This window comes from Lissotriton vulgaris, chromosome 1_1 (genome assembly GCF_964263255.1).
Source record: "Lissotriton vulgaris chromosome 1_1, aLisVul1.2, whole genome shotgun sequence".
Taxonomy (NCBI): domain Eukaryota; kingdom Metazoa; phylum Chordata; class Amphibia; order Caudata; family Salamandridae; genus Lissotriton; species Lissotriton vulgaris.
Genome location: NC_141685.1, coordinates 241,313,166 through 241,329,334, shown reverse-complemented (window position 1 = coordinate 241,329,334; position 16,169 = coordinate 241,313,166). Strand labels below are relative to the sequence as shown.

At 47.3% G+C, this 16,169-nt stretch overlaps 1 protein-coding gene across 1 annotated transcript in view; it reads left to right on the top strand.

The window, feature by feature from the left end:
* LOC147745350 (uncharacterized) overlaps positions 1–16,169 on the top strand; it is a 169,961-nt gene that overhangs the window by 56,344 nt on the left and 97,448 nt on the right. Inside the window, 1 exon segment of the mRNA XM_086925057.1 lies at positions 15,987–16,112. Coding sequence (XP_086781183.1) covers positions 15,987–16,112 — 126 coding nt within the window.

The following is a 16,169-nucleotide window of genomic DNA, read 5'->3' as shown; positions in this document are numbered from 1 at the left end:
CGCCGGACTGGTGTTTTGTTACTTAATATTCTCTCCTTCATTTACATGGTGGGTGGCGGGACGATTTCACGGGGATTCCTTACTCCTCTGGGTCTTTTGTAGAGTAGTTAATGGGGCGACAGGCACACTGCTGGTTGGGGGGGCTTTTTAGTCTAATGCAGGGGTGCAGGGTGGGGGGTTTGTTGGGTACAGTTATGATTTGTGTTGTTTTTTCCTTTCTTTCTCTTGTGTGGCAATGGGACATTGGTGCTCCTGAACTGTTTTTGATGCGGGTGTCTTTGGGCTTTGGGTGGGGCGGGCAGTGGAGGGATGGGGGGTAGGATGTTAAGAATTCTCAGTTGGAATGTTAACGGGTTGGGTGACCGAATCAAGAGAGGGGTGGTGATACAACTGATTAAACGGCATATGCCAGATATTGTCCTTCTTCAGGAGACACACTTGGTGGGCAACGCTTGTAAAGCTCTGAATCGTAAGGGATATAAAATGGTGGCACACTCGGGGTTCTCTTCCGGCTCCCGGGGGGCGGGCATTCTCGTGCGCGCGTCCCTTCCCCTGGAGATAGAGACCACTTTGATTGATGATAGGGGGCGGTACGCCGCCATAGCTGGTAGATGGGAAGGGCGTTCCCTCACGTTGTTTTCTGTGTATGTCCCCCCGGGGCTCCAATCTAGTACGTTTCATGACCTTGGTGGTGCCATCTTGTCTATGCCGGCTGGCCGTCTGATAGTGGGGGGTGACTTTAATTCAGTTTGCTCCGGTCTGCTTGATCGCCAACCGCCCCGCGACCTACGTAGCCCGCAGATGTGGCTGCCATCCTTCCTTGAGTCCATGGGGCTGGTGGACGGGTGGCGACTTCTGCATCCCACGCTCCGTCAATTTTCCTTCCTATCGGGTGCACACGGGAGTCTTTCGCGCATCGACTATGTCCTCACATTGGCTTCGGACGCACTGGCCGTTTCCGAAGCCCGCTTTCTGTCGCGGGGCATTTCCGATCACTCCCCGTTATGGGTCTCCTTTGACTTTGGGGTGATCCTGTCGGAACGACCGGCAGTGATCAATCCGTGGTATTTCCGGAATTTCAAAACCCGCTCCCTCCTGGCCAAAGCCATTGATCTTTACTTCTCCGAGAACGTGGGCTCGGTGAGGTCGGCCGTTACACTCTGGGAAGCCTTCAAGACGGTGCTCCGTGGCGAGGCCCAGGGGCTCATCGCTGAGACCCGCCGGACTAGGGATTCTGACATGCTGGTTGTCGAGCAGGAAGTACTGCGACTCGAGGCCCAGCTGGGGCCCGAGCCGGACCCCTCTGTCCTCCATACCCTCTCGCTGAAACAAGCGGAGTACCACGCCCTGGCCACTAATGCCGCTCTCGTCCTGGCCAAGGAACAGCGAGGCCGCATTTACGATGTGGGCGATAAGGCCGGGAAGTTGTTGGCTTGGCTAGACAGAAGGGAGATGGCCAGCCGTGTGGTACCCGAACTCGTCGGGGACGACGGTGTGGTCCTTACGGATCCTAGCGCTATCGTTGACTCATTCGCTGGCTACTTTCAGGGGGTCTATGAGTCTGCCTCTGACTTTTCGGAGGCGGACTCATCGGCCTTCCTCTCGGATATTGACCTGCCCTGCCTTTCCGAGGAAGAGAGAGAGGACTTGGATAGAGACATCACCGCCGAAGAGATTGACCTTGCGATCCGCTCCCTAAGGACCGGAAAGGCCTCCGGGCCTAATGGCATACCGGTGGAACTGTACAAAATCCGTTCGGACGCGATCTCCCCGCACCTCCGTAGAATGTTCTTGGAGTCCTTTGAGAGAGGCTCTCTCCCCCTGGATCAACGACTAGCTACCATCGTGGTCATCCACAAGGAGGGTAAGCCACGGGACGTCTGTCGATCGTACCGTCCTATCTCTCTCCTTAACGTGGAGCCCAAGGTCCTCGCCAAGCTGCTTGCCAACCGCTTGATTGGCGTCATTAGCGACCTCGTGCACCCCGACCAGTCGGGATTCATCCCCCACCGAAACACTGCCCTTAACTTGCGTCGCCTCCATGGTGTCATGGCCAGGGCCCACACTCTCGAAGAGCCGGCTGTCCTAGCGTCTCTTGACGCCACTATGGCCTTCGACTCGCTCGAATGGCCGTACCTCTGGGCAGTGCTGACCAAACTCGGGTTCGGGCCTGTCTTTGTGAGCTGGGTGAAGCTCTTGTATGCGGACCCGATGGCCAATGTCACGGTCAACGGTCGCCTCTCGGCGCCATTTCCCCTACGTCGGGGTACTAGACAGGGTTGCCCCCTGTCCCCCCTTTTGTTTGCCTTGGCCCTTGAACCACTTGCAGCTTTATTGCGTGCGCATCCTGACCTGCGAGGCATTACATGGGCCCCTGGCTTTGAAGACAGGGTCTCCCTGTATGCCGATGATATACTGCTTTATCTGACTTCCCCCTGCAGGTCCCTCATTGTGGCCTGTGATGTTATCAGACTTTTTGGGCGGTACTCTGGCCTGATTATCAACTGGGCCAAGTCCTCCCTATATGTCCTCAAGGGGGATACTCCGCGTGTCCCCAGAGGCTGCGGTATTCAGATTGCCACGCGCGGCTTCAAGTACCTGGGCATTTACATCTCTGGTAATCCCAAGTTGAGGCATGACAACAACCTGCTTCCTCCTCTTCAGCGGTTACGGCGTGATGTGGACAGCTGGCGTAAACTGCCACTCTCCCTCCTTGGCCGTGCCGCTCTATTCAAGATGATGGCCCTGCCCAGGTTCCTATACGCGCTCCAAAACGCTCAGGACCCGGTCCCGGCGCGCTACTTTCGTGATCTTAAAGGCCTTCTCCGGACCCTCCTCTGGGAGGGTCGACCCCGCGTTGCCTTTCACAAACTCACACTCCCCTGGTACGATGGGGGCATCGCCCTCCCAGATGTGCGCCGTTACTATTGGTCTTCGCAACTAGCTGCCCTCAACCACGGCTTCTATGGCCCAGTGGAGAGCCCCGGCTATGCCATGGATAGATGGCTGATGGGCGATGGTAACTATTATCGGGCCCTATACTCGAAGTCTTTTGACCGACGGTTGACGGGCCCCACCCGTACGGCGGTCCGCACTTGGCGGGCGGTTAATAAGGCACAAGGGTGGCAGAGCAGACTCACGAGGTTCACTCCCCACTTTGACTCCGACATCCTGGGTAGACTATGGCACACCAAGGGATTTGATAGGTGGGACCTTATCGGCATCAGCAGGGTTGACGATATGCTCTCCAAGGGCTCGATTAAGACCTTCCCCCAGTTACAAACCGAATACCAGCTGGGCGCGACAGAGTTTTTTCGCTACGCTCAGCTGCGACATGCGCTGCTTTCGGCCTCTCCGCCGGACGGCGTCATTCCCGAGAGTTCCCCACTGGAAGACAGGATACTAGATGGGCACATGCCGGACAGCGCAATCTCACTCTCTTATAAAAAACTAATCAATGCACGCACGGACCTTCTCCTTAGTTTGAGAGACCAGTGGGTGTTGGATGGCCTTGAATTGGACGATGAGGATTGGCAGAGCGCAGTTTACTCTCCTAAGGAGGTTGCCATTTCTTCCCGTCTTCGCCTCGTGCAATTTAAGATCTTGCACCGGGTGTATATGACAGGGCCCCGATTGATGCACATGGGTTTCTCGCCTGACGGTCTCTGTCGCAGGGGCTGTGGAGCTCCTGCCACTTTTCTGCACATCCTTTGGGACTGCCCGGTGATCGCCTCCTACTGGAGAAGAGTGCACCGCGTTATGGAAGAGGTGACTGGCGTGGCTGCCCACGCTGAGGCCCGTCGATGCCTTCTGAACGTATGGGAGCCTTCCGACCACAACGTTGCGCAGACTAGGTGGGTTACCCTTGGGAACATGGTAGCTAAGAGGGACATAGCCCAGAGATGGGGTGCGGCCGAGGCCCCCCTGCTGGTACAGTGGAAGGCCAACATGGACTGGTGCATGTTCAGGGAGAAGACAGTCTATGTGGCCAGAGGGAGACCTCGAACTTGGACTAAAATTTGGGGAGCATGGAATGAATATAGGGGGGATGTGTGCTTACCGCCTGAACTAATCAGCCAGCATGATAATGCTTCTCCCTAGCCTGTGACGCCTACTGAGCTCTATTGTACTATATTCTCCTGTCACCTTCCCCCTCCCGCCTCCTTCCCATTCTGCAACCTATCCTTGATACGCGTTTCCCTGCCTCATTTCCCTACCCATCCCTGACACCCAGCGTCACACTATTCACACTGCCACTTTCGCGCCCGCGGGCGCCTTGTTGTTGTATTAATTTAATATAAAATCAACCTTCGACGAGTATGTCTCAATTGTTTGACACTACTTCTCTCCTTTTATTCCTGCTGCCTTGCCTCCGGGATGTCAGGCTGAATAGCTGTGTGTTCTGATTTCAATAAAGGTTTTCAAAAATTAAAAAAAAAAAAAACACAGGAGGTCAGAAGGCAAAAAAGCAGGAGAAATCCTACTCGGGAAGCCAGGTCTAACAGTAAATAATCCAGGATTGCATTTATAACAGTCTTTGCCTCTGGCTTTAATGGAAATTGAACTTGAATCAGTGGTTCATTCTATAGAGGAATGACATGTGATTCAAAGTCTTTACTAATATGTAATACGTCAGGTGGTCATGCCGCCTATAAGAGTAAGGAGAAACAAACCCTGCCTTCTATATCAGCATACAGTCTATGTTGATGACTCTATTCTGTTGAAGTTTTGTGTCCCTTACCGGGTATACTTGGTCCATCTTCTAATGGCATCTTTCCATGTCCAGGATCCCTAGTCCTTTAACCTCTTTGGGCATGTTAGACCTCTTCTGTCTCTGTTTATAGCCGAGAGAAGTAAGCCCTACATTTCATTGAATTTGGGCGATTCATTTTTCACATCATACGCAACATTTTAAGTGGCTAGCGACTGCCACAGCCTCCGAAGCCAAAGTTCCTCATTGGGGGCCGTGGCTCTTCCCCATAAACCCAAAACGGTTTGTTTGTTAGCTAATAGTAATTGGGTGAATCTCTTCCCCTTGGTGGAATGGAGTGGGTATGTGCCTTCTATTGGAATCCCCAGGATGACAGTAGCCGCGTTATTGCCAAAGTCCATGTCATCAGCTTCTGTTAGAATGGATGGTATTGATATCCAAAAATCTTCAATTTTGGGATATCACCAAAGAATATGCTGTATAGTACCTCAGCTTCTGCAGTGTCTCCAGTATGACCTCAAGCATGTTTTCTCTATCGTATGTAATCCAGGTAGGGCATAATGCAATCTGTGTACAAATTCATAAAGTGTTTCTCTGCTCTATCTATGGTGTGCAAACTTATAGGTATGGAGGTTTATAGCTTCTCACTGTTTCTAGACTTGTTGAATAACTAGGTCTCTCTCCCAGCCGGCTTGGTAAGCGTTTACAAGATTTATTTATTTATTTAGAATTTTGTAGAGCGTACAGCTACCTCCGACGGAGGTGTCCCGGCGCTGAAGACATAGTCTCGAGAGGGTCGAGAAGGAGTAAAGTGGGATATTTTAGATCTGTGAGAATAACCAGGTTTTTATTTTTTTTCGGAATTGGGGTTCAGACGTTAGGAATCTTAACTCTGTGGGTAGCTGATTCCACAGTTTGGAAGTGGCTACTGCCAGGGCCCTTCCTCCTGTACGTGTAAGGCGAAAGCGGGGGCAGATCATGAGGCGAAAATGATTGGATCTCAGGTTTCTTGGTGCTTGTGAAAACCTCAATCTGCGACGAAGGTAGGTTGGGCCACGGTCATTGAGTGCTCTGAAGGCCAGTGTTAAGGCCTTGAATTGAATACGGAGTTTTATTGGGAGCCAGTGTAGTTTGATTAGGTCGGGGGTGATGGAGTGACGGTAGGGGATATTGCAGACTAGCCTGGCCGCAGCATTCTGGACTTTTTGAAGTTGGTAGATGAGGTAAGTAGGGGCGCCTACGTATAGGCTTTTGGCATAGTCCAGATGAGCAGTAATGAGGGCATGGACTACCGTTTTTCGGGACTCAAGTGGTAGATATGGGATGATTTTTTTTATCATTCGAAGTTTCCCGAAACAGGCTGAGGTGACTTTATTGATTTGAGTTTTGCAGGAGAGGGAGGTGTTGAATTGAAAGCCAAGGGTGCGGGCGGTTTGAACTGGTTCTGGGGGGGGTTGAGTTCAGACGGCCTCCGGAGTTTGCAGGGTATAGGCGATTTTTGATTAAAGAACAGGACCTCGGTCTTGTCTGTATTGAGTTTTAGGTTGTTAGCGGACATCCAGGTGGCGATGTTGAGCATACAGAGGCGAAAGTTGTTAAAAGATTTTTCAGTGTGTTCTTTGAAGGAGAACACCAGTTGGGTGTCGTCAGCGTAGAAGGTTACTTTGACGCCACATGATTCAACAACTTTAGCCAGAGTTTTGAGGTACACATTAAAAAGGAGCGGGCTGAGGGCAGAGCCCTGTGGGACGCCCCAGATCAGCTGTTTTTTGGAGGAGAGAAAAGGTCCCAGCATCACTTGCTGTATTCTGTTTGTGAGAAAAGATTTTATCCATGCGAGGGGGGGCCCGCCGATACCAACTTCTTGCAGGCGAGTCAGAAGTTTGTCGTGTGAGATGGTATCAAACGCCGCGGATAGGTCGAGGAGGACCAGCATGGCCTCCTCTCCCTTGTCCGTGCATTCGCGGATCGATTCGGATACCTCGAGTAGCGCCGACTCAGTACTGTAGTCTGGTCTAAAGCCTGATTGGGTGTCGTGGAATAAGGAGTTGGATTCCAGGTAGTGGGACAGTTGTTTTTGGACAGCTTTTTCCAGAACTTTAGCGGGCTTGGGTAGAAGTGAAATTGGTCGATAGTTATTTAAACAGGAAGGATCAACGCCGGTTTTTTTTTTTAAGTGGAATTAACATGGCGTGTTTCCAGTTAGAGGGAACAACCCCAGTGAGTAATGAGGAGTTCCAGATGTCTAATAGGGGGTTAATGATGATGGGGGCAATTTCGTTCATGATAAGAGCTGGGGCTGGGTCCAGGGGTGAACCAGATTTACATTCCTGAAACAGCTTTAGAGCAAGTTCTATGCTGAGTGGTTGGAATGCGGTAAATGCATGAGTGCTGTTGGGGGTTGGATCTTTGGTGGTATTGGAATCTTTCTGAAGGATCGCTGCCGCTATGTTGGCAATTTCTTCTTCGAAGAAGTTAGATAGGTTTTCACATAGTGTCTGTGACATGGGCACTGGAGTGGAGAGTGCGCTGGGGTGAGTAAATTCTTTCACTATATTGAATAGGGCCTTGGTCGAGTTTTTTTGCTTTGGCAATTGTTTCGGAAAAGTATGTGCTCATGGATTGGCGTTTGAGTTTGCGAAACTCTTTAAGACTTTGCCGATAGAGGGCCTTAGCTCCTGTATCATAGTTCTGTTTCCATTGTCATTCTAGCTTTTTGCACATGCTTCTGTGTGCCCGTAGTTCTTCCGTGAACCATGGGGCCGATGGTTGTTGTCTGCGGGAGGCAAGGCTTTGAAGAGGTGCGACTTTCTCGATAGCGGACGTAAGGTCACTATTTAGTGTACGCACTGCTTTGTTGAGGTCGTCTGGGAGAGGGATTAAACTGTTATGGTAGTTTGGTTCTAGGGCAGTAAGTGTAAGTTTGTGCCATTTTTTGCCCTGAGATCTGATGGAAGACTCCTGTTTTGTAATTAGAGTCAGGGCTATCTCGAAGGGTATAAGAAAATGGTCGGACCATGGTAGAGGTAGGGAAGGGAGGATTTTAAGTTTCTCGCTGTTCGAGAAAATAAGGTCGAGGGTATGACCAGCTTTATGAGTGGGGCCTTTTACTTTTTGCGTAAGATTGATGTTTTGCATAGATTCGAGGAGTTGGGAGGCGCGGTTACAGCTACTTACATCAACGTGGTGGTTGAAGTCTCCCAGTACCAGGAAGTGGGGGTGTTTGAGGGAGAGATCTGCTGTGACAGCCAATAGCTCTAGGACAGCAGGTTGTGGGGTGTTCGGGGGGTTATAGACCAGAATCCCTGAACAAACGGCTGTGGTGGAGTCAGTGATTGAAAAGTACTGAGCTTCAATGGGATTAATGTTTGAGATTTTTCGTGAGGTGATTTTCAGGTGCTTCTTTAGGATCACCGCGATGCCTCCTCCTGTTTTGTAGCCTTCACGGCTGAGTCCCGTGAAACTGTAGTCAGTGGGTAGAGCTAGATCTGGGGGTTTTAAGTAAAGTAAGGTATAGACCCAAATAACTTGATTGTTTGAGAGCATGAAGGAAACTTTCAACGGTTGAGGGTGGGCATATGGCCTCCTCTTTGATTTGCAGACTATATGTCTAAGTTGTCAGTAATAATATCTTTCTTTATCGGGGGATCCAGCTTTAATATCCTCAAATGATGGGATTACTCCATTGTGATAGAAGTTACAGAGCCAAAAGCATTGGCATTGGTTAACAGTGGCTGGTAAACCCTTATTCTTGCCAAAAAGTCCCAGGTACTTCAAATAACTCTAGTGATTCACGAAATGTGTAAGTTACGGCATCTCTGTTGATTTTGTATCCATACGAGTTGTGCCTAGGGGCTTGCTTTAAGATTGTGGTCTAAGGTACACCAGAACCTATACTTATCCCCTCTGAGCTATTCTATGATATATAGTATTTGTACTGCTTCACTTCTGAAATAATTCCAGGTAGTTTATGTTCACTATCCTGTATGAAAACAGCAAACAAGCGCTGGTGCACCACCTGTTAATGCCACTTTCCCCCGGATGCTACTAAGAAGTTTTGAAGAGACGGTGTCACAATTACCAATTAACTTCATGCTCAAATCATCGCAGGAGCACCTCCTCATCAGTCTCGTATTTATTTGAATGCCTTCAATACTATCACCCAAGAGGGTGTTCTATGCGTATGCTAACAACCACTGTAAGTAAGTAAGTAATGCTTTTATTTGATTTCGTTAAAAATCATAAAAGAATGGAAAAGACACATAATACAAGATAATTTAAAATGAACATTTGTAAACTACGAAAGATAAAAACACAGTGAGGTCATACCCTCAATCACCATCAATAGTTAGGATAAGATATGTTAGGTTGTGCAATTTATAGAAGGTGTGAAACGGTTCAATAGGGAATCATGAAAAAATAGTGCCAGTGCAGATGGAATGTGTCCAGGCAGTTCGTATCAAAGCCACTCAAGTTAATTCGTTTTTTTTGTCCAATTCTTTGGCCGCCACCTTCCAAAATGTAATGGCTCTGCAGGACAATAGGATAGACAGACCTCCGAGGTATTGTATGACTGCATCTCTGCATGTCCTTATTTGTTTTTCCTAAATGTCTCACGAAGGACAATTTTTCGTGGTTCTAGTAGTGAGGGGCAGGTACTTAGAAGGTGTAGTAGGGTCTCTTCTCCTTGTCCACAGAGGCGGCATTCTTTTGTCGGCCATGTAAACTTCCATTTCGGGATCAAATCCTTCGTGGGGAATGAGCCCAGCCACAACAGCGTCAGATAATGCTTTTTATAATGTGAGAAGTTTTCCGACAAATACGATTGGGGTTTCAGCATCTGATAAGATTGAATCACTGCCCATGCATGATGTTTCTTGGAAAAGGCTGTTTTATCCATTGACAATGAGATTCGTTTAGTTGCATTGTCCACTGCAATTTTGAATCCAGAATATGGGGTAATTTATGCCAGGCCTCCTCTAGATGTAGGTCCGAGAGGGAACTGAGAAGATAGAATTGTTTAGCCTGGCTTTCTTCTGCTTCCCTCATCCACCAGTAATATTTGGCATTGGCCCTTGTCTGGCAGGTTTCTGTTTTTTAAGCCCATATTCCAATCAAATTGGTGCCTGAGAGATAACAACCACTGTTTTCCGTGTTGTACAATTCTCTACCAGCAGTACCGTACAAAGAAGACCAGACCTAGCTAATATCCTGTGCTTGTCACGGGTGTTGTATGCAGATAAATCACCTCCAGTTGGTTTGTGAATGATCCAAAATTTATTTCACTGCTGTTGGTGGGCGCTTTTCTGATTGCGGCAGGAATTGTTCATGGGCTAATCATCAGTGCCGGTGTCTACACCTACACAATAGCAGCAGGAGCTTACATACCAGTGCCTATCATCCGTGGTTTGGATTGTCTACGTCACCCATAGATAGCCATGTCTTCATTCTGGAGCAGCTTACTGAGATTGTTATGATAAGGGATGTAACCACATAATTCCTGCCAAGTAGATCCTGGAAGGCCTAATGGAACCATTCCAACTGGTTTTACTACATATGCTAACTCCCCCTTAAACAATGTTTGATATTCTTTTAAACCTACAGGGAAACGTACAGGGATTTCAAATGTTGTATCTGGTTCATAATTCGCAGATCTATCAGGATAGCAGGAGCTTTGTATCTTATGAAATGTCGAGTTCTAGGATCTACCAGTTCAATATTCTTCCCACAAATAAAATATTTGAAAGGGGTTTGTTGTATCTCCAGAAACTGCTAGAGTTAATATGACCCCTGCCTGAGGGTACACATGTCCCATGAGTTACTGTGTCAGTGAACCCCTAAAATTAATTCAAACTGATGACACTGAAATGGGGATTTTCTTTTATAAGTGAGTATTTAGCAAATCCTAAAGGTACTAGGGAGCGCCCTAACTGAGGAGGATGTAATCAATAATATAAAAGATGCCTCCCTAATAATAATAATTGGTTGGGTCTTGTGGACTATTTATATGTGAGTTCCAGATATCTTTCCTCACAATCGTGACCACATAGATGACCACACAGATTAAATCCACACTGTACATTTTAGCTTTAATGAAACTTAATGCCATATACTAATCCAGATATTATGAATCCACTTAATCAATATAAACAGAACAATATGAAGATATAAGCAATAAAACAGTAGTTTATAAGAAATTGCAATGCGGCTGATGGTTTATATATAATCACTCTATGATGGAACCCCTTCCTTCAAAGGCTGTAACTCAGTTAAACCTATTCGCCATGAAAAATGCCTACACCTTGTCAGAAGGTGTTGCCATGCATGGTTTACGAGATGCTTTCCCAATCTGCTACTGTGCACTGGTTTGTGGTACTTTTTGGCATTCCATACTCCGAGAGTAGAGTGATCGAGTCTGACTGAGCTAGAAGTCCATGGCCTTCAAGGCTGAGATGTTTGCATTGCACGTTTTATTCTTCCTTGAAATCTGAAGATGTCCTCTACAAAACGGCAGGGGGTTCCTAACTCCATCTCAGGTCGTATCCTTTTCTTTTCCTTTTCCTTCTGTTCCTCGTCGGTCTTTCGGTACCTCTTCGGACTCTTTCCTGGCGTCGGTTTTTTCCTTTGGGACAAAGGGAAAAAAAAGAGGCGATCAGTCCCAGACTTGTGTCCCTATGTCGGGCAGCCCTATAACATTCCTTCCCCAGAAGACAGGGTGCTAGCTAGAGATAGGCTCACATTGTTCCTTCACACTACGTGGGAATCGTAGGGGTTGCAAGTCGGTCAATAAAGGGGTTGATTAGGAGGAATAGCTGGGCAAGAATACTGTGGGGACCCTAACTCTTTAGGTGACCCAGTGCCGTTAGATATACCAAGCCATGGGTTTCTATTTTCACCCTTCCTGGAGTAGTGTACTGGTCCTGGCTGGACCCGTGAGTATCTGTGCCAAAATAAAGAAGAGCTTCCTCTACCTCCCTTTGATGTCCTGCGCCCCTTCTTTACAGTCCCTTCTTTACAGGCCTGTGAAATATGCGCTGGTGGAAACCCACCCTCCCAACACCCTCCTGGTCGTGCAAACCACGTGCCTGTAGCTGTGACCCTCTGACAGGATCACGGCTACCTTGTCCTCAGTGCCTTACTCCTGGTCCGCCTCCGCCATTGGTTTACTGTTCATGCCCTCGCCATCCGACCGTGCTATGTCCGTCCTCTCTCAATCCTCATTGTTTATCTGGCCGCTGTCTTCTGACGTTGCTTCCACTGGCTCTCGCTGTCGAACACCTCTTCCTGCTCCATCTCCTGCTTCGCTCCGCTCCTTCTGCTCCGTCTCTTCCGTCGCTCTCTAACTTGAGGTCTCTTCCGGGTTTAACTGTGGGTCGAGACTCCGCCCTTCCGTTGACGCCAGGCAAGCCACTGTGGTATCCCGGGGCACTCGTAGTCATCCTCCGAGGGCGCCCTGTCACAGTGCATCCTCACCAGGCATGGCCGATCGGGCCATGAGACAGTCCTTGAATGGGAGAGGAAGCCCACGTTGGCCTGCTGCAAACCGGGCCAATGGGACACCTGAAACGAGAAAGGTTGCAGTGCCAAAAGCCAACGTAGGACGCAGGCACTAGAGTCCATGTTGCGAGCCAACCACCCCAGTGGTCGGTGAAAAGATGAAGAGGGTGACCCAGCAAATAGTACCGGAGTGATTGGAGAGTCTATTTAATCGGCAAACACTATTTCTCCACCGTGGAATACTGGGTCGCCCTAGGCATCAGCTTACGGCTCACAAAAACCACAGGGTGTAGTTCCCCGGAATGGTTGGGCTGGAACAAAACCGCTCCCAGTCCTCTGTCCAAGGCTTTGGTCTGCAGGGTGAAGGTTTTGGTGAAGTCTGAACAGGTTAGGACCGGGTTATAACACAAAAGTTCTCTTAATGTCCCAAAGCTCTGTAGCTGACAGGGCGACCCTTCCTTGATGGTATTCAGACATGTTTTCGTTAGCATGTCTGTGAGCGGAGCTGCCACCTCTGAAAACCGGGGTATGAACCGCCAGTAGTAGCCTACCAGACCTAGGAAGGCCCTTATACCCTTTTTGGTGGAGGCTGGTTCCGGAGACCTGATGGCTTCGGCTTCGATATCTGTCCCTCTTGAATGTGGTATCTGAGGCAACGTATGGCGTTCATGGCTAGCATACATTTCTCTGGGTTCGCCGTAAGTCCTGCTCGCCTAAGACTGTTCAACACCGCCTGTGTATGTGGGTGACATGTTGTTCCCATGTTTGGCTGAAGATCACAATATCATCCAAATAAGCAGCTGCATAGGTGTGGTGTGCCCTCGGCACCACATACATCAGTCCCACATTTGTAAAGCGCAACCTATCAACCCAGTATCCAGGCGCTGGGGGGGACCATCAGGGAGATCAAGTGAGCTATTGCCCAGAGTCATAGGATGCTGAGCTGAGCTGCCACCAGTGATCGACCCATGAGCCTGGCGCTCTGGAGTCAGCCGCTCTGGCCTCTGCACCACACCTCTCCCTCAAATGTGAGGCCCTGTCTACCCTATTAAAAGTGCATTATATCTTTGTAATAAGGCGAATGGGGATATCTGTCATGTTTTGAGGCAATAATCTATCTGAAAAACTCTAATGTAGGCCCTAACTGCCACAAGCGGTGTAGAAAGAGCAAGTACCAGCATTGTAGGATGGAGGCCTAGAAGCAACTGTAGTACCAGAGGTGCTGAAATAGGATCTGAGTTCGAGAGAGTGGGCTGATATTGAATGAACCCTCCAATCTCTTTTTGGAACGCCTGAGAGTATTTCATCTGATGCTTCTGTCTTCTTATTGTTTGATACCTGAACCCTCACCTGGATCTCCCCCTTCGAGGCAGCCAACCTTCAGGTTTTGTGTTTCCTGAGGCTCTGCTCCCCCCAAGTAAAGGGTTAAAGTGGTAACAGTCACACAGCAAGTGCCCTTGTGATGCATCAGGAATAGGATACAGTGTACAAAAATACCCCATCCAGTACAGATGGAGGCAGACCCAAAGAGGAACACGCCTGTTCACCTCTTCTGTTTATGCCTCACAAGCACCTACCTCTGCACCTCCACTGTTTGTACCTCTTTAGTACCTACCTCTGCTCCTCCTCTGTGTTTACCATACACACACCTACTTCCTTTTTTGTACCTCATAAGCATTTATCTGTGCACCTCCTCTATTTGTACTTCCCGGACGAGCTTTTGAAATGAAATTTTAAATCCCCGCACTGACAACCATGGCCCCTTGACTATCAGGCCGATATCTGACTTCTGCTGAACCCTCCAGAATGAGTGCGCCGACATAGGGAAGTAGGGTAGCTGAGGTCAGGAAATAAGTTAAACTTAAATATAAGAAATATGGAAAGGTAGAAATGCTGCATCACCTGTGGATAACTGACACTTCCTCCTCCGTTACCAAATGCCCATTCAATCATATAATAGCATCCTTGACCCAAATGGACAACATTAAGTCGGATACCATGTAAAAGTAGAAAAAGGGAAAAAAGATTAATGTGTACACATCTGTTGTGGGGATATGTCAGGTATATTATTGGTTGAGATGAATTCTCTAGAACGACTAAATGACTGTTATCTTTGAATATTAAATTATACGAATCAAAGTTTGCTTTTTCTACGTGTATAATGTAAAGGACGGGCATTACATTGAACCCCTTGTTCTGTTTTCCAAAAAAGCCCTGTAAGGAGCTGCATCTTACAGAAATGTATCTACTTTAAGGAGAACTAAATACTTGCCTTTTAAGATATCTTTCAGAGCCGGAACCAGGGCCTGTATAAACTGCACTAGTTTTAGGGAGATGGACTTATGCTATAAATATAGAAAACACACCTCAACTTACAACAATGCTCCAATCATCCAGTTTAGTAGAAACCAGAAATACTTGAACTAGGGAAGCTGTTAAAAGTTGTGTCAAAGGTGACTTAATGAACAGCAAGGTAAGACAGGAGTTTGCATTTGAGCCGACACAATGTGACCAGGAAAGCATTGGGAATAAGTGTGTGAATAGATTTACGTTTTATATATACTTCCTGAAGAGTTACCTTTGTTATAAACGTACTGAAGAGTTACTGAAATAACAGCAGACCTTCTTGACCACTCTCTATTTTTCGCAATATGTTATTTATATGAAATCTTGTCATTGTGCATCTACCTTAAGCTGAACCTTTAGCACATGGGTTCTCAATGAGCACCCTTTCTTTACTAAGTTACTCTGTGAACAATGGTTAATCACCCCCCTTTCAAAAATTCATAAGATGTGATGTATTCAATAGAACTTTTAGTTAAATATCTGTGTATGGTTAAATATTCCTTGTTAAGTTTCACGATGTTAAAGAAGAGATGTTTTTTACAACCAGTTAAATGTTGCATAATCACATTCCATTATGTTTCCTTTTAATAATTTTAAATCTCTTCACATCCAGCAGAAAGCAAGCCTTGAATGCTTAAAATGAATATGAATTATGAAGATAAAACTGCAAATCTGCAAAAATCTGTCACAAACCATGAGCTCAGGTATTGAGGAAAACATCAACGCAGTCTGCGACAGAGGAACCTGCACATAAACTGACAGATACTGGATGAAGCAACCAAGGGCAGTTCAAGGGATGTAGGAGTCCTTCATACCACAAGACCAAGAAATTACCTCTAGAAAATTAAGGCAGCAACAATAAATGACCTCCTGTATAAACAGGTGTCCAATTCCAGCTTAGATCATGGGACCGGTATGATGTGGTTACAGCCGTGCTTTGTTTTCTAAAGCAATAACAGACCATCATTCAGTGCTCTAGGCGTATTGTAAACTCTTACTGGCCAAACCACAGCAACCAGAGAAAATCACAATCTAGTGGAGCCAAACAACTGACGGGTAAAGAAGAGTTCTGTTATCTGCAACGGACTGTCCCAAATGACACCGGCCGGAAGGACGATGAATCTTTACCCGCAAGCGTGCATAACCATATTCCAATCTTAAGGCACAATTGCCTACAAAGAAACCGTTTACATATTATGAGTGGGGAAAACAGTTAATGGGTATTGCATGTTATTGTTAAATCACACATACAGGGCATGTTAGAATAACACAAGTGCTTTATCAGCCATGTTGGCCCTTGAGGAAGCACAGTCTTGGGATGTAGACAAATATATACCCGAACCACAGACACTGATCCAAAAACAAATCCTACCCATTTATTGAGAGCTTTAGTTTCTCATCTCTATTAATGTGCCATCAAAAACTCACACAGGAGAAAAAACATCCAAGTGCAGTGAATGTGGGAAGAGCTTTAATCAATCAGCACATCTGAAAGAGCACTAAAGAGCACACACAGGGAAAAAACCATTCAAGTGCAGTGAATGTACAAAGTGCTTTAGTCACTCAGCAAACCACCAAACATATCTCCAAACACACACTGGAGAAAAACCACACC